At 40.7% G+C, this 18,571-nt stretch overlaps 1 protein-coding gene across 27 annotated transcripts in view; it reads left to right on the top strand.

Moving 5' to 3' along the window:
* The window catches only part of ARID1B (AT-rich interaction domain 1B), a 399,185-nt gene that overhangs the window by 273,614 nt on the left and 107,000 nt on the right, over positions 1 to 18,571 (top strand). For 22 of the 27 annotated variants that reach the window (XM_065590368.1, XM_065590370.1, XM_065590348.1 and 19 more), the window contains one exon: positions 17,837 to 17,926. The exons of the other annotated variants lie outside the window; for them this stretch is intronic. In XM_065590368.1, coding sequence (XP_065446440.1) covers positions 17,837 to 17,926 — 90 coding nt within the window. The remainder of the gene's footprint in view (positions 1 to 17,836; positions 17,927 to 18,571) is intronic. 27 annotated transcript variants of the gene reach the window in all.

Raw genomic sequence — 18,571 nt, forward strand, 5'->3', positions numbered from 1 at the left:
AGAACCTGTCCCCAAATATCAGCCGGGACATGTCTCCAGCTACTTGGCCACATGGCAGTGGCCACACTTGTGGTAAAGTATGCATGGTTACACATGTGACGTCTTCAGGCATGGCTACATATAGTCTATGTACCTCACAGACACAGCCTACACAATCTCCTGTCCATGCCTATGACAGTCAAGGACTTTCTACTCTGGTGAATATAGCACCACAACATTTGTGTCAGGGTTTCTTTCCTTCATCCAGCGCCGTCCATGATTCTAACAACTGACGCCTCCTTAATTGATTGAGGAGAGCACCTTCACACTCATACAGCGCAGGGCAGATTGTCCCTAACCGAGTCCACCCTACATATCAACCTCCTGGAGCTACAAGCCGTCCACAATGCCTGACGATGCTTTCTCCCACTGATCGCACATCGCACCATCAGAGTCATGACGGACAATATCGCCTGCATGTTCTACCACAACAGTCAGGGTGGAGCAAGGTCCCACTCTGTGCTCGGAGGCACTGAAATTATGGAAATATTGAATACAACATGGCATTACCATCTCAACCGCATACCTCCCTGGACACCAGAACACCACTGTGGAGTCACTGAGCAGCAGATTCTCCCATGATCACGAGTGGGAACTAAATACGTGAGCCCTTCAGCACGTCTTCAACCTCTTTGCCACACCCGAGAACTCTTGCTGCCCTCAATTAGAGCCTTTATGACATACCCCCCTGTACACAACTTTTCCTAAGGACGAAGTTATTCTATGTCCACATCCCAAATTTTTACCCAAGGTACCATCCTCCTTCCATCTCAGTCAACCTATCCACCTTCCCTGCTTCTTTCAAAAGCCACACAGCAACCAATAGGAGGCAACACTGCACACCCTGGACGTCAGATGACCATTCATTCTCTATCTGCACAGAACTAAACCTTTCTGAAAATCAGCACAGAACTAAATCTTTCCGAAAATCTTATTCCTCAATGGCCGAAAGATCGAAAGGTGCGGCTATCTCTAAGCAACGCCTTTCCAAGTAGATCTCGCAGTGTACACATCTGTCCTACCAACTACACAATTGATAGCCTTCTCCTGGAACTAAAGCACATTCCACCTGCTCGCTCTCCACCTCGATCGCCTTTCTCAATAATAATTGCTGACATTTACAAAGTGGCCACATGGGCATCAGCAGACACTTTTAATTGTCACTACACCATTACTCAGCCTGCCACAGCAGGACACTACTACTCTACTAGGACACACTGTATGGTCATGTGCAGTAAATACTACTCTGAAGCCCCAGCCTTCCAATTAGGGACACTGCTTCCTAGTCACCTACACTGGAGCACCCATAAGGGCATCACTCAAAGAAGAAGAGAAGGTTACTCACCCTGTGCAGTAACTGTGGTTCTTTGAGATATGTATCCCTCTGGGTGCTCCACTACCTGCCCTCCTCCCCTCTGCTTCAGAGCTGAAACATAGGTGCTGCAGCAGAGAAGGAACTGGGGGCAATCGGACCTCACAGCGCTGTATATGCATCCCGCTCATGACGTGAGACAGGGGAGGTGCATGTGTGCAGTCTGACGGGCACTGCTGCACCGACAGTGGAGCACCCATAGGGAGACACATCTTGAAGAAGGTCAATTAGTGCACAGGGTGAGTAACCTTCTGTTATGTGTTGGAGTCCAGGAGTCAGGAGAAAACAGATGCTTTGCTTTTCCAGCAGCCAAGGGGGATAGCTGGTTGTAGGATTTGATTTATCAGATACCTACTAACCAAAGTTTGCTATGGAATATGGATACCCTAGCTAGAGTCCAGAGACAGGACCCTAGTAGAAATCCAAATGCTTTCTGCTTTCCCAGTAGATTGGCAGTGGGTGGGTGTTTAATCCTCTGGCTAAGTGCTGCTAAGTTTTTTAAGCCATATAAATAAGACTGTTCTTGTCATCTTCCCCTTTCACCCCACCTGGAATTTCCATCTGTGTGCGCCATTGCCGGTTGTCTAATATCTTCCATTCAGTCCAATTACAGCCATGATGCCTTGGGAAAAAAAGTAATAGGGAGCTTGTGTGTATTTCTGTGACCTGTGAGGCTCAGGCTGCAGTGTTTTTGAAACAAATATTCTTTAGTGTGCTCCCTCTCTTTAATATTTTCTTTTTGTTGTTATTTTTCACTCCTTCCTCACCCTACTCTTGTTTGTTCTGACCTCACTTCTCTTCTATTGCCTCCTGCGATGTCTTGCTGCAGCCTCTCCATGTGACATAGATTGGCTCTTTCAATCATTCTCTCTCCAGCAAGTCATTGTAAAAAGAGCAGCTGTTGTGTTGCTGATAGCTATGAGGGCGAAAGCCAAAATGTTGCTGGGGGGTCTTGCTGGGAAGGCCATTAAAAGAAAGGTGTTGCTTTCCCAGGGTTTGCTGGAAGAGAAGCTTCCTTTTCCCCATCTCTCCTTTGTTGAAATAAAATCAACAACTAATGAAACATCAAAAGGGCAAACAAACAGCCCACTATTAAACCTCCCAAATGGCTGATTCTGTTCCATTGCCTGTTTAAACTGTTTCTCCACCTTTCTGAAAATTTGCCATCTCATATTGCTTTCTGTCACACATTGTGAATTTCATGGGAATGGACCGGCACAGACAGCCCTGACATTAGCACATCCCTAAATCAGTGGGCATTTCCTTTCTGTACTCTTTGAAAAGCTGGACAGATATTTCTTGTGGTAAGTGGCACACATATCTGCCGGCTTTGTTTCGATCCATACTATTAGAATATAGCAGGGAGATTAACCATTGAGGGCAGAAAAATCAACTTGGATTTTTTTTTAAATCAAAAGTGCATATTTTCCCCAAACCTATATCACGTCTCTCTCAGCTACACTTATGTTACAGAGCCCATTTTTTGCTCTTCAGTGATTAAAAATAGGCCAATTTAAGATGCTGTTGTATTTTTTTTCTGTAATATAGATTATTTTACTTAATCAGAAATAAAGATTTTATTTTGTAGCTTTTCCAGAATTAGGTTACTGATTTAAAAGAAAAAAAAAAAACATAAAATGTGATGCCCTGCACTGCGCTTAGGTCTTGTACTGTACCTAATTCAACCCTAACCCAGTAGTGGAAGCTGACACAGCATAACATCAAAATGTGCTGCCGTTGTCAGAAGATGTAGTGGATGTTAATTTCACTTTTCTTGCCTCCTGCGCCAGCCATTTCAGTTTACTAACAAAGCAAAAATGTAAATAAGCTAAACAGTTTTGGTTTAGGGCTTTTTTTTTTTTTCATTTTTTTTTTAAATTTCATTGGCCAAAGGCTTTCATCAGCTTTTTCTTCTCTGCCGTGTAAGCAGCAACAGTGTTTAAATATTAAGAAGGGCAAGAGTACTGTGGGAGATTGCTGATAGGCCAGGAAACTGTTAACTCTTTAGTGTCTGGGCAGATTTCATGAGTTAAGCAACATTATTTTTGAAACCCTCTGCAAAGAGGTTTACTCCTTTAGACACACTTTGACATTTTTGACACTAATTCTTCATGCATTGTGGATGTTGTTTAGAAATATCTCAGGGCTTGTCCACCCTGAAATTTAGTGCATGGCAAACTGCGGTGTAAATCTATAGTGGCTGAGTGGACCCTGCTACTGCACACTAACTGTTGTATAGTCCACTTTCGCCTACTGTTGTTACACCCAGTAGGTTTGTTGCTTATCAAGTCTCCATGTGGAAAAGTCCTAAGGGAAAACAGTGGCTTTTCACATTGTTGGGTGTTTTCATTTTATCTCTCAGCATTTTTTCCATATGAAGGAAAAACAGCTGTTTATCAATAGACACCAATGCTATACAGCAGGTTAGCATAGAAAGTGAAGAACAATATTACCGTTATTCAGTGTTACAGAAGGATTGCTAAATTAAATAATTGGAATTTAGTTGGGATATTGGGTTTAACACTCCTAGGCTATGTCTTCATTGCAAAAAAGGTGATGGTTGTTTTTTATCAAGGAATATAGTGTTGACCTTGCCTAGTTAGTCATGGTAAAAGCTATAGTGCCTTGTCTACACTAGGGGCTTGTCTACACATAGAGTTATTCAGGAGTAGCTATTCCTGAATAACACCAAGTGTGGACACTCTTATTCCAGAATAAGAGTGCCTTGTTCTGGTTTAGCTTAATCCACTTTGAAAGATCTGTAATGGCCACAGGTGGTCAGTATCTGAGTATTACATCCCAGTTGTATAGCCATTCTTCTACTCACAGAGTACACTAGTTCAAGGGAATGGGTATTTCCCACTGTGCAATCAACACCACTTCATGAGTTTTTACTTGGAGATCTTCCACACATGTACTGACCAGGCCAAGTGTACTTAACTTTTAAGACCTGACAGAATTATAATACAATGTGATACGGCTGCAGGCATGAAGGAGGGAAGAGCAATAGGGTGTCTTTGAAGTGTTGTGGTTAGAAATCCAGCCAGCCTCCTAATTTGGTATACAAACTAGTTAGTATGTGGGCAGATTAGAAGGATTCATTAGCGGAGCAAGGAAAAAGTGAGTAAGGGTTGTCTATCATAGGCTAAAATGAGGTTTCAGAGTGAGAATTGGAGCAGAAATGGTAGTCTCTTTCACGTCTGGCAAAAATGAAAGCCTGTGAAATAAAGTATTTCTAGAAGCATGACTGGACAAAGACAAGTTGATTAGAAACTTCTTCTTTTAAACTACACTTTGGAAAAACTCAGACTTCCTTCCCCAATAGCCAAACTCTGGTCCTTACTTAGGGGGGAAAAATAACTTGCTTTACTACCCACTGTTACTAGTGTATTAAAGCATTTGTTGTTTCAGCAACATTATTTGAGATGATTACCATGTGAGCTGAATTTGTGAACCTTCATTTTTTGCAGTAAGTTTACAGGTGCCTAGTACCATTGCAAGACAAGATAGGGGATAATTTCCCTTTAAAATGGACATGGTCTTCCTGCCTAGATAAAGATTATTTTAACACATCCATCAGTATTTCCCTCTTGGCTTCTCCGGAGGCAAAACTCCTGCAACAAGTGTTGCAAGGAAGATGCATGCTGTTTATTGGCAAGCAGACCAGAAAAAAAACAGAACACAAAATGCCATTGACATAGCCATGTTTTTAATCACCAGCAGTGCACAAAACATCTATTCAGCAGTTTTACAAACCTACAGTGCTTGCAAGGCTGTGGATTTCCCTTACAAATGAAATATTAGAATGTTCCACATAGCAGTAGTTTTAAATCCCTTTTCCAATGATTCTTAACAGCACTTAAAACTTTTATACTGCAGTCCACTTTCTTTTGAGAAGGGGAGAAGGAATAGGCAATTTGTAGGTACTCTAGCTATAGGGAATTGGTTTTATTATATGGAGTATTTAACCTCTGTTACTCTGTTGTCCATTGTAGGAAGACAGGATGCTGTGCTAGATGGACCATTGGTCTGACACAGTACGGCCATTCTTATGTTCCCTGTTAAAAATCAGATCAGTTCAGTAGTTATTATAAATTACCATCTGAGGACTGTTTGGCCTGTGTGAAATGAGTTGGTAATCTCAGTTCAATTCCTTGGGGGCAATTGTCCATGTCACAAAAAACTCTATCAGAACTGGCTCCTTGCTTGCAGTCTCATCAGAGAGGTCAAGGAACTATCCTCGTTTCTGAGGTGGTCTCTCCAGAACAGAGCTGAGGCACAGTGGCAAGGAAGAAGTATTAGGGAAACTTACACTGCTACAGCCTATGTTGTGCCTTGTTGAGGACAGAGAGCTTCAGTTGCCAGGACTGTCAGTCTGGTACTTTTCAGCATCACTAAATTAGAAGAAACAACCAGCCAACCAGAAAAAATAATTATTTAAAACAGTCTCTCTTACTGCTTTTTAAAGTTTTCTCTGTTGCTTAACATACCATATATGTCAGTCCACCTGGATCTTTGGTGACAAGGGTGTGGAAAACCAATTCAAGTCTTTGAATAAGTATATAGAACATGCATTTTGGTTCATATACAAAGTTCAAATATACCTACTGAAGCTACCAAAAATATGAAAATCGTTCTTCTCATGTCTTGTGGCTATGCATTGCATGCTGAGGTCGACCATAGGGCAAGTATAGTTTGCTTCTAATTTTAGCATTTACTATTTCTGTTCCTTGATTGTTATGTGATGCTTCAACCCACTCATGCCTTCACCAAGGAACTTATAGTGCCTGTGCTTACTTTATGGGAAATTGAATTTTTATATTCTTATGTGGCTAAATTTAGATCCTTTTTTTCCATTTCATGTATTGCCACAATAAAAGATAGGTGTGGATTCTGTCATAAATGAAAAGGCTTCCTTCCTCTCCCTTGTGCTTTGCATTATTGAGTAATGATTGATGGGTTTACAGGGAAAGTCAGTCAGTCCACTCCCACTTTATCAATTTGTTGTTGTTGTTGGCAGTTGCACATATTACATTGATAAAGCTTTCCATAAATCTAGTACAAGGTATATTTTGTTTTCTGGAGTAGAGTGCTTTGTCAGTGCTTACTTTCCATGTAGGCTGGATATCTCTACTTCTTCTTGAAATGGTCCAGTTTGGGATTGCTCTGTAATTAGCATCAGTATCAACTTCAGGAAGGTATTGTGTGTCCTTACTTGGAGCAAGATATCAGAACAAAGGCCTGGAAGTCCTGATGAGTTAAATTTAGGCCAGATAATAAAGTGAGATTTGTCCAGCAAAGAAATTGTTTCCACTATGCACACGCCCCTCCAATTTTAGTCATGGCTAGTATTTTTGAGAAATGAATTTTAAATAAGAAATATCTTATTCTTTGTAACAAAATGTGTGTGGACTGAGTTGTTGCTTTGCAATATGTGTGTGGAGAGTTGACAGTTCTGTTCCATAGTCAGATATGGAACTCAGATATCAGACATGGTTTTTAAAAACTAAACAGACAATAAACCCACTCTGATGGTGAGTTTTTATGTTCATTTCCTCATCCCCAGATAACTCAAATTATTGTGATGTGTTGATTGATTACAGCAGTTAAGTTTCTTAGTAATCAGTTTCATCACTTATTCTCAATTCACATTTGCACCTTTGATTTCTCTTCCACAACACGGTGATGTGGGTTGTCGTTGACTAATGAAGAACAGAATTGGTTTCGGCATGAGACAAACGGAATGCCGACACCAATCCCAAAATGCATTAATCTTTAATAATCCACATCTGCATGTTTATAAATGATATAACCAGGGGTTGCTAATGTTGATACGTCCCCTTCCAAACAGAAACTGACATAGAAGTTCATATTTGCAAACTACATTAAAGGCATATGGCTGAATGTTCTGCGTGTGACCTTGCAGAGGGTACTAAATTGATGAAAGTTTTAAGTTGATTAAAAATATATGAAGAATTGCTAGGCTCTAGCACTAGTCTTTTGGGTTTCCCATTGTTGGGCAAGTTTAAATATGGCATGATAGATCCTGTCTCAAGGAAAGTCAGATTTGTAAAATGCTGTTTGGAACCTGCTTTGCCTTCGGAGGCTTTTACTCATAATATCCTAGATTTGCTTTTTTCCTTTCCTGGGGGCTTTCTTTTTTCCTGTTGAACTGAAGTGTATATTAATATGAGGTACTCATGTTATTCACGATAAACGCTATTGCGGTGAAGCTTGTTCCCCATGGGGGTGGGGTGAGATTAATTATTGGTCCTACCTTTTTTTCTAACAAAGTATCTATTAATTACAGGCAGTGGAAGTTGCAAAGTTAGAGTAGAGCAAAGAACAGCAGCACATAAGTAAACTGCTTCAATGCTGCAGATTAGCACTGTTCCAATTTCCACCTGCTTGCCAGCACTTGAAAAAGGAGAGATGGCGAGAAAGAATGAGGAAAGAAAGAAGAACCTGTGGAAAAGTGGGAATATCTTAAATTTAGCAAATGATGCCACTTCACTTATCGCCACCAGTGCTGACCCCAAAGTGTAGACAAGAACATGTCCTGTATAGTCTTCATCTATACTTAGGGGTCAGCAACATATGTTGTCAGCTGTTGATTTGGAATTATTCCCAAGGGTAGATGGGTGCTGCAAGAAGAAATGTGGTGGGGAGTCTAAGAAAATTTTTTATCCTATCTTTGGTGTCCCACGTGATTTTCACATTGAAGATGTTGTGAACTTCCAAAGATTATCGGTGAACTACGACTATATGCCTTTTGTTATGTTAAAATTGTGATGTAGGTAAGTTTTTATTGGGAAGCAAGTCCTATGAATTTTATACCTACCTCTTATGGATAGTGCTTTTCAAGCTCTTGAGTACAGTAGGCTCAACCAAGACCAGGTTAGAGAAAAATTCTCCTTATAAATTATAAACTGCCTCTAAAGAATGATCATTAATAGTAAAAACGCCTTCCCTTGGAACTTGCGTTAACTTGCTAAACTAAATTCTTAATATTTTATAAGGTTTCATTTTAGAAAATAGAGAATTTGAATGTAATATAAGGAGGCAAGACAACTTCCCTATCTTTTGTTAAAAGCATTCAGTTGCTTACAAATTGGATCAATTGCAAATTAAAAATGTTGTTAATTGAAATATAGGAAGCAATTAAAAACACATTTGTTTTCACTAGCTGGGACACATAGTTTACCACATTAAAAAAAGCTCTAAAGTAATGCATCAACTATTCCTACCGGGCTCGCTCTTACTCTGCTTTGACTCATGCAAATCTCGCTGAAATCACAGGTGAACAGGACAGAGTAAGAACTGCAGTAAGGATTTGACTCGTACATTAAACAGATGTGTACGTTATTTCCTCTCTTGTACGCTATTCAGGAAAATATAATTTAGCAAATACAATAATAATAATTTAAAATCACCGTAGAGGTGTGATAAAATGTGTTGGACATGCTATGTTTCTTTGTCCCCTTCCCCCCTCTGCCCCCACCCCCAAATTTGCACAATTGCGTTGGATGTTTTTGGGGCACAGAGAGAAAAACCTATGAGGGAGTTTTTGCTGGGGAGGCTCAAATGAGAACTTTAAAAAAAAGTCAGTGGCTTGGCTTTGAAAAGGCCTATCTAGTATGGAGCAGTGCTTGAGTGGAAAAAAGGGAGCAAGCGCCTCATCTAATCTTTCTCCTGGGGACCTAGGTGGACAAATTGGCAACCCTGTTCACAGCCTTTCTTTCCCCCCCTCCTCTTTGTACCATAAGAACTGCTAATCGGATCCATGCTGCTGCAACTGTGGTTAGTTATTAACAGAATAAAAGCAGATTTCTTCAAAAGAACGGATGGGGGGAACCAACTATACAAAATTGCAAGGTTGTTAGAATCTTAAATGCACAGCAGTCGATTTTTCCCCCTATTCTGAATTATACGATGAATACAGTCTTTCATCTGTCACTGTGCCCATTTCTTCAGAAGGCAGCCAAATATTAAGCTTCTCAAACAAAACAAAAAAAATTAAGATGTTAGAAAGAGGAAAAACATTGGGGAGGAGGAAGAATAAGAAAAGAAGAAATCAGGTTTTGTTTTTATTAATTTGGCCTGGTGAGAGAAATATGAGTTTCTCTGCTCAATTCAGTTCCTGCTCCTCCCTCCCCCAGCCACCATCTCTGAATGCAAGGATTAGAAAAGACTTAACTAGTTGCTCTCCTGAGCTGTATGATTCTGGACTTGCCTCCAGCAGAAATATTTCATGCTGTGGTAGCTCCCCAGTTTAATGGAGATTGTGCATCAAAAGAGCAAAGGTGAAAGTGGAAGGAAATAGACCCCCAAAATGAAACTGCTCTGTATCTAAATTACAAATCACAAGTAGGTGTTATGGGGGAGGGAAAGTGATTCCTAGGTTTAGGTTAACTAATATTTTCTGTTATAAAAAAAACCTTGCGACCTTCTTTTGAATTGCTCTGGTACCTCCATGGTTTGCAACAGGACTTTGAAATTTGGCAGTGGGATAATCCTTGGGCAGAAAGATGCCTTTTAGTGGCCTCATGAAAATCCATTCAGATTTGGCCGAGTTGTAAGCAGTTGAAAGTTGCCATTGGCTATCTATATTTCACACTGATTAGCTTGTTTTGGGATTGCTGCCAAAAACTCGCAAAATTCCCTGAATCGTGCATTGCAGTGGTGCCCCGCTTCAGCAATCCACACCCAGAGGAGGACCTTCGGATGGGACACAGACAAAATGGATCCTTCTGCCACTGCTTTCCCCCCAGTGATGTTCACTCTGGCCTAGGGAAACATCCGCTGCACTAGCATGTCTGCGAGTGCTTAGACTCCCTGTTTCTACTAAGAAGTGCTAATAATTCTTTGCCCTTTTCAAACCTGCATCTCCAATATGGCAGACCCAAGTTTCAGCCACACACTACGGTGATGAGCACCACAGAAAAATCCATGCAGCATTTAATAATTCCATAGGCAGGGCAGGATGTGCATGGTGTGCAGTATATTAGAACTTGGGGCAACACACTGAGTGGTGGAGGATAAAAAGAAATATTGAATAGCTTCCTCATTCATTGAGCACCACCCATTCTGTGCACTGAATGAGACAAGGGGGTCTGTGAAACAAACAGCATATGCTCATGAATTACAGACTGTATCATAATGCTTATGCACAAGAGAGAGGGGCAGAATTAAGGTTACACAGACAGTCTTAATTCTGATATTTCCTAGCTTTTGAGTGCTTGACTTCTCAACCTAAGGAACATTCTTTTAACGCAGAAGTGTTTTTGGTTGATTGGTGTGTGGTTTGGTTTTGTTTGTTTTGGTTTGTTTTTTGCAATATAATGGAGTGTTTATATTATGGTAGCATTCAGAGGCCCCAATAAGGATCAGGGCTCCATTATTCTGGATGCTGTGAAAACATGAAAAAAAGACACAGTTCTGCCTTGAAACTCTTAAAATCTAAGAACTATTGTGAGAGTTAATATACATTAGAGAAACCTGCTGCTTTGAAGGATGATACAGTATTTAAAGGGCTAATGTGGGAGATTCAGGGCCAGATCCACTGATATTCTGTGTCTGCTTTGCATTGCTCCTGTCACTCAAAATAGCTACAAACCTGGTTTAAACAGCTGGGTAAACTGAGTTTACAGCTACTTTGCATTGCTAGAGCAGCACAGATTAGTCAGATGTCAACCTGGCCCTCAGAATGCAAGTTAACCTGCAGTTACAACATCAGGAGGTGTGAGGGCCCCGGCTTTATTCTAGTCAGACAGAGCGAGAGCTGGCAGCAGGAGCAAAGAACTGAGATGTGGAAAGTAGAAAAGTGATAATATTGCAGTGTCTTCACAGCAGCACTGCTGTAGCTATAGCTAATATTTCCATTATAAAAATGCATTTTAAAGGGTAAAAAATGTGATTTTTTTCACCCAGGGGCATGTGCAGGAATAAAAATTGGAGGCTTTTGGAGAGGTCCCAGGGCTCGCTATCCCCGCCGCAGCCCCAGGGCCAGAGGAGCTCGCTCCCCCCCGCCCATGGTCCCAGGGCAGCTCGCCCCTCCTCCTCCCTTGTCCCAGGGCAACTTGTTCCCACCCCCCCCCCCCCCCATGCCCACCACCACAGGGCCAGAGAAGTTCTGTGCCCCTGCCATATATAGGAGGTCCATGCCCGTTTGTCCCCCTTCCCCTGTATACGCCCCTTTTCCACCTCTAAATGTGGGGAGAGTTCTTAGTCAAGATTCAGATTTTCTTAATAGTTATTTTTATTTGGTTTGGTTTTGGTTTTGTTTATAGAAAAGAGGGTTGTTATACATTATCAAAAAATATGCTAGCCATAGATTCCGCCCTTGTTGACCACAATACCATGTCTTTTGTATGCTCATCCTTATGATACTGCTAGAAATCTTTATCATCTGAGTGTGCAAAGCAATGCAAATTCCCTGGCTGCTTGTAAATGTAAAACAAGGGACCCACTTAAGCACAATGGGCTGCAGTTAAAACACTCTGCTGTTTGTCCCAGATAATGAGGAGCAAACAAATTCAACCTGGGCACATTGTGGCAGCTTGCCTTCCAAATGTAGCAAGTGACTTCCCTTAAGCAATTCAGTCAGTGAAGATTATGAATAACCATTTTTTTACATTATGTACAAGAGAAGAGAACCTGGGACACATGTAAACTAAAAATGGATTTTACAGAAAGTGTATTAATGAAAAATAGTTTATAAGTTTTGTTAATACGTCAGGAAGCTTAGTTACATCGGCTAGGTAAAGGGAGAAAATAGTCCTTCTTTTTGAGTGAGCGTGGGATCTGGACACAGAGGGAGAGTGAGTATAAACCACATGTCAAGGCTTCCTTTATGTTGCCCTTAGAATACATCTTCCTCTCTGAGGTCAAGTCCATTTGCGCCCCTCTTCCACTACCTCTGAGGGCTAATTTAAAATTACATCACTAAGGTCCCTGTTCAGGAAAGAAGCCCTACTTAGGAAAGCACTTAAGCACATGCTCAACTTTAAACAAGTTAACACTTAAACATTTTGCTGCATTGGTTCCAAAGGGCACAATCCTTTGAGACATTGAATGCCTCCCGCATTCCCATTATATCAGTGGGCATTCAGGGCACTCAGAGAATCTCACAGAATATGTGTGGCAAAAGGGTAGTTTTGGGTCCTAGTTCCCTGTAGCGCTTTCTTCTGTGTTCTGGATCAAAGGCCTTCTCTTTCTTGCTGTATGTTGGCTCTAAGGAATTTACACTGCTTTGTTAACTGCAAATTTAATCGCTCTCATCTTGATACAATCTTCTCTTTAGTACTTTTTCAGTTTAAGTGGTATGATGTCCCAACTCTGTTCAGTCCAGCTCTCTGAAAGATACAGTTTAACCCTTTCTGCCTCTGTTTCAAACCTTCATACAAAATATTTAAGAGTTTAACCTAACCTATTTTATATGCAGAAAAATCATAGTCTGTCATTATATTATTGACCATTTAAAATGATTTCTCCTCTTTCTCTCTCTCTACATTTTTCTAATACAAGGTTGATTTTTAAAAATAATACAGTCTGGTAGGCAGTTATAAAGTAATAGGGCTCCCACTTTTGGTATTTTAACAACAAAGTTGAAAAGATTGTTATCTAAATTTTACAAGCTTCTATTGTGTATGCACCAGTAGTTGCATAAAGATTTTTATAGGCACTGCATTCCGCACTACGTATAATGCAGTATGACTAGTACACAGTGCTACTGATTTGAATGGCACTCCTGCTACCAAGATTTACATATGACGGTGTGACTGTACGAAATCTACGGAAATGGAATAGCCTGTCATTGCCAAGTATTTTAACACACATTACTTTATTTGCTGTGATTTTGCATAATAAAAATGCTATGCAACATACACAGTAGTGTTTATCCTGCATAAATTCTGGCAGATGGAATACTTCATCAATGTAGCAACAGTGCTACGCAAAAACATGGGAAAAGTTCAGCTCCGTTAAAAGTTCCATTTGTATTGCACTAGGTCAAAATAAGAAGAACAGGAGTACTTGTGGCACCTTAGAGACTAACAAAATAGGTCAAAATAGTTTGTCAGTGAAAAAATAAAATGTTGTTCTTTTTCTTTCAAATAGCTATGGTAATGTACGAAAGCTACAGTAATGTATGAAAACACTTGTTTGCATTTTTTGCAATTTTCTTTCCAAAATTAAATAGAAAAATCAGTTAATATGGAATTAAAAGTAGCTTCTAACGGGGAATGGGATGGAAGGTTTATGCCCATTCTTGCTTCTTTTTGATATATTGTCTGAAGGCCAGAAAGGGTGGCTGGGTTGGTAGGTTATTTTAATAGCAGTTACTTCTTTCTTTTGATTGTTTTTTACCTTAGAAATATCTGGAATCTGTGGTCTTCCCTAGCTGTGCTGAAAAAATTTTTGGCATCTCAAAAATGCATACTAGGAGTTTTATAAGCTTCACTTCGAAGATTTGGTGGGGCTTGAATTCGTAACAAAGGCCCTGCTTCTGCAACACACAGTCCACACAGGTGGACCTCTGTGACTGCAAAAAGCCCCATTAAGTGCAGCATTCGCCCACCCATCAGACATTGCACAGTCAGGCCAATGACATTTTTCTCCGTAATGTTTTGGTTAAATGGGTATTAAATAAACAATAAACCCCAGAGTTTTAACCCATTTGAATATAAATCAGTTCTCAATTAATTACACTTTAATTCCTAGGGTATTTAGATTGTAAACTCTTTGAGGCAGGGACCATCTTTTTTATTCTGTGTTTGTACAGCCCCTAGCACAATGGGGTCCCGCTCCATGACTGGGGCTCGTACATGCCACCACGACGCAAATAATAATAAAAACAATGATCAAAGAAAGAAAAAGAATAAACCTTTTTAAAGAAACAAGCAACCTTGCAGGTCATCTTTATATATCTGAAAGAAATCAAAAAAGCACCAACTCTTTTCCACTTGTGGGTCACCACTTAAGGGTTAAATGGCGATCTTAGCATTTTTCTCCTTTTGTTGCTTTTGGTCTAACTTATAATTTTGTAGTTTGTTGAATTTCACCATGTGAATAATCTACAGCAGCACCAGTTGAGCTAATCTTTCTTCAAGGCTCGCAGTGTTGATCTGCTCGTTCTTTACAGAAATAATTTTCGCTTGTGACTTAGCCAAATTTTGTTCTAAAGCTTTTATTAAATAAGGGGGAGATTTTCAAAGTACCCCCGTTGTAAATAAATAAATACTTGTGCAAATGGTTACAGGTACCCATCATTTTATTTGAGAAACTCCTGACTTCACATTTCTAGAGGAGGCAGATGAAATTGATATCTGTAGTGCCTAATTTACATACGCACAGTTCTAAAGTTTGATTTCACCATGCTGTGCTTGCATGACTGTATATGCAGGATAAGGTTCTTCCTTGACAATTGACATTATTCTCAGTGTTAAAAATTAGAGTGTTAGAAAGATTTTACAAGCTCATCGTAAATGGATGCAAAATAAACTACACAGCATAGATCTTCTATTTGATTTTTAACAGCTCCCAAAGGAATTTCTATCCCTGACCCTAAAGGAATTCCCATCTTGGGGCTGTACAATGCAACCAGCAGTACCCCTGCCTCTTTTAGTAACTTATAAAGTCATAGATGGTTTTGATAAAACATGTTTTAGGTTTACTTGAAATATTCTGTCTGATAGAAGTGCCTCAGGCATACACAGTATAAGTGGTAGTGCCCTGTGTTAACATGGAATTACTGTTTATTTACAGTCTTGAGTCACTGAATCCTTTCTGTCATGCAGAAGTGTTCATTATAATGTAGGCACTTACTGTCTTGCTACAGTCCTTTCCTGAGTGACATAAAAAAATAAGTCAGTATTTTGTTCTCATATGCTTTAGAGTTCCTAAATGGGCTGAGGATCCAAGGCCCCAGGCACTGAATATTTCATAGTAGTGCCATGTTTGGTCTTTTGGAGAAAGAACTCTGCCTCTAGACTTCCATTTGCATACTCTTGCGAAGTGCAGAAATGAGGCAGTTGTCATATCCCATCATAGTACAGCATACTATGAGTTTTAGTGCAAATACTTTCCATTCAAATAGCAAGATAACTTTTATATTTTACTTTAAAAATTATAGTTTGTTTCTTTGTATTGCATATAAATCTAATGTATCTTTTAAAATCAGCTGTTGTAATTGTGGCTAGTTTCTCTGACACAGTGCAGATGGAGGAGAAAGAATACATAGGACTTCACTTGCCTTCTGTGATTTGCCCATAGGGTGACTAGACAGCAAGTGTGAAAAATCGGGACAAGGGGTGGAGAGTAAGAGGAGCCTATATAAGAAAAAGACCCAAAATCAGGACTGTCTCAATAAAATCGGGACATCTGGTCACCCTATTTGCCCATAACATTTGGATAGTTCATAATTCTACAGAAAGAGCAATCCTTACAGATACTCTTTGGGACAAATCCTTATGGCTACAGAAATAACCCCTGGATTTTCCCCTCAACCAGTAAAAAAGGGTGGTAGCTAAGCAAGAGAAAATGGCATTCTGCATGCACAAATCTATTTGACGTGTTCTTTATTCTTGCTATTTTTTAAAAAAGGAAATCAGTCTGAAAATAATCTGTCCATTTTGATGAGGAAGAGTTTAAATCTCTCTGCTACTGTTTATACCACACTCATCACTGCAGTGTCTGACCACCTAAAATATATTTTTATTGCCTAATCTGAGCTGGTCCTCCAGCTGCTTTGGCTGTCAGGAGCAGCCACATCTCAAAATCAGCGGTGAATGAAAGTCCCAAGACACACCTGAGACTTGCTCTTCTTTCTCCTTAGGCTGTGGCAATTTGATTGGTTGGTGTGAAACTGTCACCATTTTACAGCAGCACAAGAGTTGGTGCTTGATCCTACACGCTTAGCACTGTGTTGAGGGTTGAGATGCATCCCAGGGAAGTGGCTCACTAGTGTTATTCATCAGTAGAATAAGCATGGGCAGAGGGTGAAGCTTCCCCTGGGAGAGGGGAGCTGCCTGTCCCATCTCTTCCACCTGCAGCCCCACCCACACTCCACCCCCGCCCTACCCCAGACCCCATCCCCTTCCTCACTTCACCCCCTTTCCGCTTGGCGCCACCACACAGCGTATCCCTCATCTCCTTCCCCTGCTCCCCCGCAAGGTCCTCACAGCCCACTGTGTGTCTCCTCTCCTCCACCCCCTCCCCAGCGAGCCCCCAACCCCACCCACTGCTCCCCATGTCTCTCCTCTCCTCCACCCCCTTCCTTGCAGGGGCGTGGGGGTGGGGAGGGATGCTGCGAGCTGCAGGGACCTCCGGAGAGGGGGAGTGGACTGGAAGAGAGGAGGGACTCACCAAGCAGCAGCAGGTGATAGGGCCCTTGGGGAAGGGGCCGGAGCAGGGAGGGGAAGAGGCGGAGCGCAGGCGGGGCCATCATGGCCCAGGCATCCAGCGGTGGGTTGGTGGCGGCTGCGCCAGGGGAGATTTAACCTCCCCTGGCCTATTATACCCGCCGCCCATGACAGTAAGTCCCTGCTTTGCTGTGTAATAGTGTTGAAGGAGGAAAGCTCTAGTGCTTTAAGCCTCATTGGTTTGAAAGTCTGGTCTCCTTGGAATAACAGGTGAAAATGTTGACAGTGCTGTCTGCTCTTTAACCTTGCAGGATAGATAAACTGTGATGTATGCAGTTTACTGGCTGTGAGGGTGTTGTTGTTTTTTAACATGAACTTAAAATTGGGTCATATCTGCTCTTTGTGTATATGAAAGATAACATGCTATTTTTTTAATAAGAGTAAATTTTTGCCTTTCTTTTGAATAACAGTATACCCCATCTCTATCTGATCTCACATACACCACGCTTTCACAGCATGTGCATGCTTTCGTTTTTTATTTCTGCATTACACTTGGACATTCAAATATATTAAGTCCACCGATTCATTGAAATATTTTTTTTAAACTGTTGTTATTAGTCTTTTCTGTATTGACTGGATTTTTCATTGGTTATATTGTTGGCAGCAGTCCATGTCTGCTTGGCTGGAGGCCAGTTTAAACTCGGCAGGGTGAGCCCTATTGTTCAGCAGACTTGGATTTTGTTAAATTCTCTAACAGAAATATGTGTCAGGAGATTTACAGCTGTAAATTGGATCATGTCAGTGAGGTTGGGAACTCGCTCAATACAAAATTGAACATTTCGGCATGCCTGTTGCTAAATATGTTTATGCACACTTCCTCCTTGGGTTACAACAAAAAAAAAAAGTTGTGAAAAAAGCTAGACCTGCTGAGCTGTGTCTTTAATGTATACAATTGGTACATTCTGTGATGTTCAGTGGTTTAAAAAAAATGTAACGGGTTTTGGTTTTACATATTGTACCGTTAATGGAAAGTCTGTTTTTTAAATTTTCTCTCTGTGTGTTGCAGGTAGTCAAATGCCACCTCAGCCTCCTAGTAGTCAATCAGAATCCAGCTCCCATCCTGCCTTGAGCCAGTCACCAATGCCCCAAGATCGAGGTTTGTTAGAATTTTTTATTTATTTATTTTTTAGTTTACCAGATATACCTTTTGTTCTCAGAAGTTCATCAACATGGTGGAATTTCTCCAAGTTCATTTCTCTCAGTAGAATAATGACAACCTTCATTTAAATAGACTGTGTGGGGTTCTTAATTCTCTTGTGGGAAGAGTAAGTGAATAGGGGGATTTACCAAAACACAGTTGGATGCAAGCCTTTTTCAAAATACTGTAAATAGCAGTAATTGTAAAAGGATTCTGCTGCAAAGTCCTCATGTTCTTCAGAATCCAAATAAAATAAACTTTAATTATAAATATCTAACTTGGAATTTGATCTCTGTAGAATAGAAATATTATCTGCTTTATAGACCACAGTTTTCTCACTTTAGCAAAACTCTGATGTATCCCCTGTCTTTGGATGTAGGCCATGGCTGGTCTACAGCCTAACTCTAGAAAGAAATTTAAAATCCCTTTACATTGAAAAGGAGGAGGGGGAAACAAGCTGGTAGGGTTGAGTGGTTCAGGATCAAAACCTGTCCACCCCTTTCCTGCAAAAAGTGTTGGACCCTGTTCACAGTGTAGTGAAAAGTTGCCTAGCAACAACCCCATTCAAGCAGGGCTGTTGCTGGCTAGCAGAGGTTCACCCAA

Source organism: Chrysemys picta, chromosome 3 (genome assembly GCF_011386835.1).
Source record: "Chrysemys picta bellii isolate R12L10 chromosome 3, ASM1138683v2, whole genome shotgun sequence".
In the NCBI taxonomy this organism is placed as follows: domain Eukaryota; kingdom Metazoa; phylum Chordata; order Testudines; family Emydidae; genus Chrysemys; species Chrysemys picta.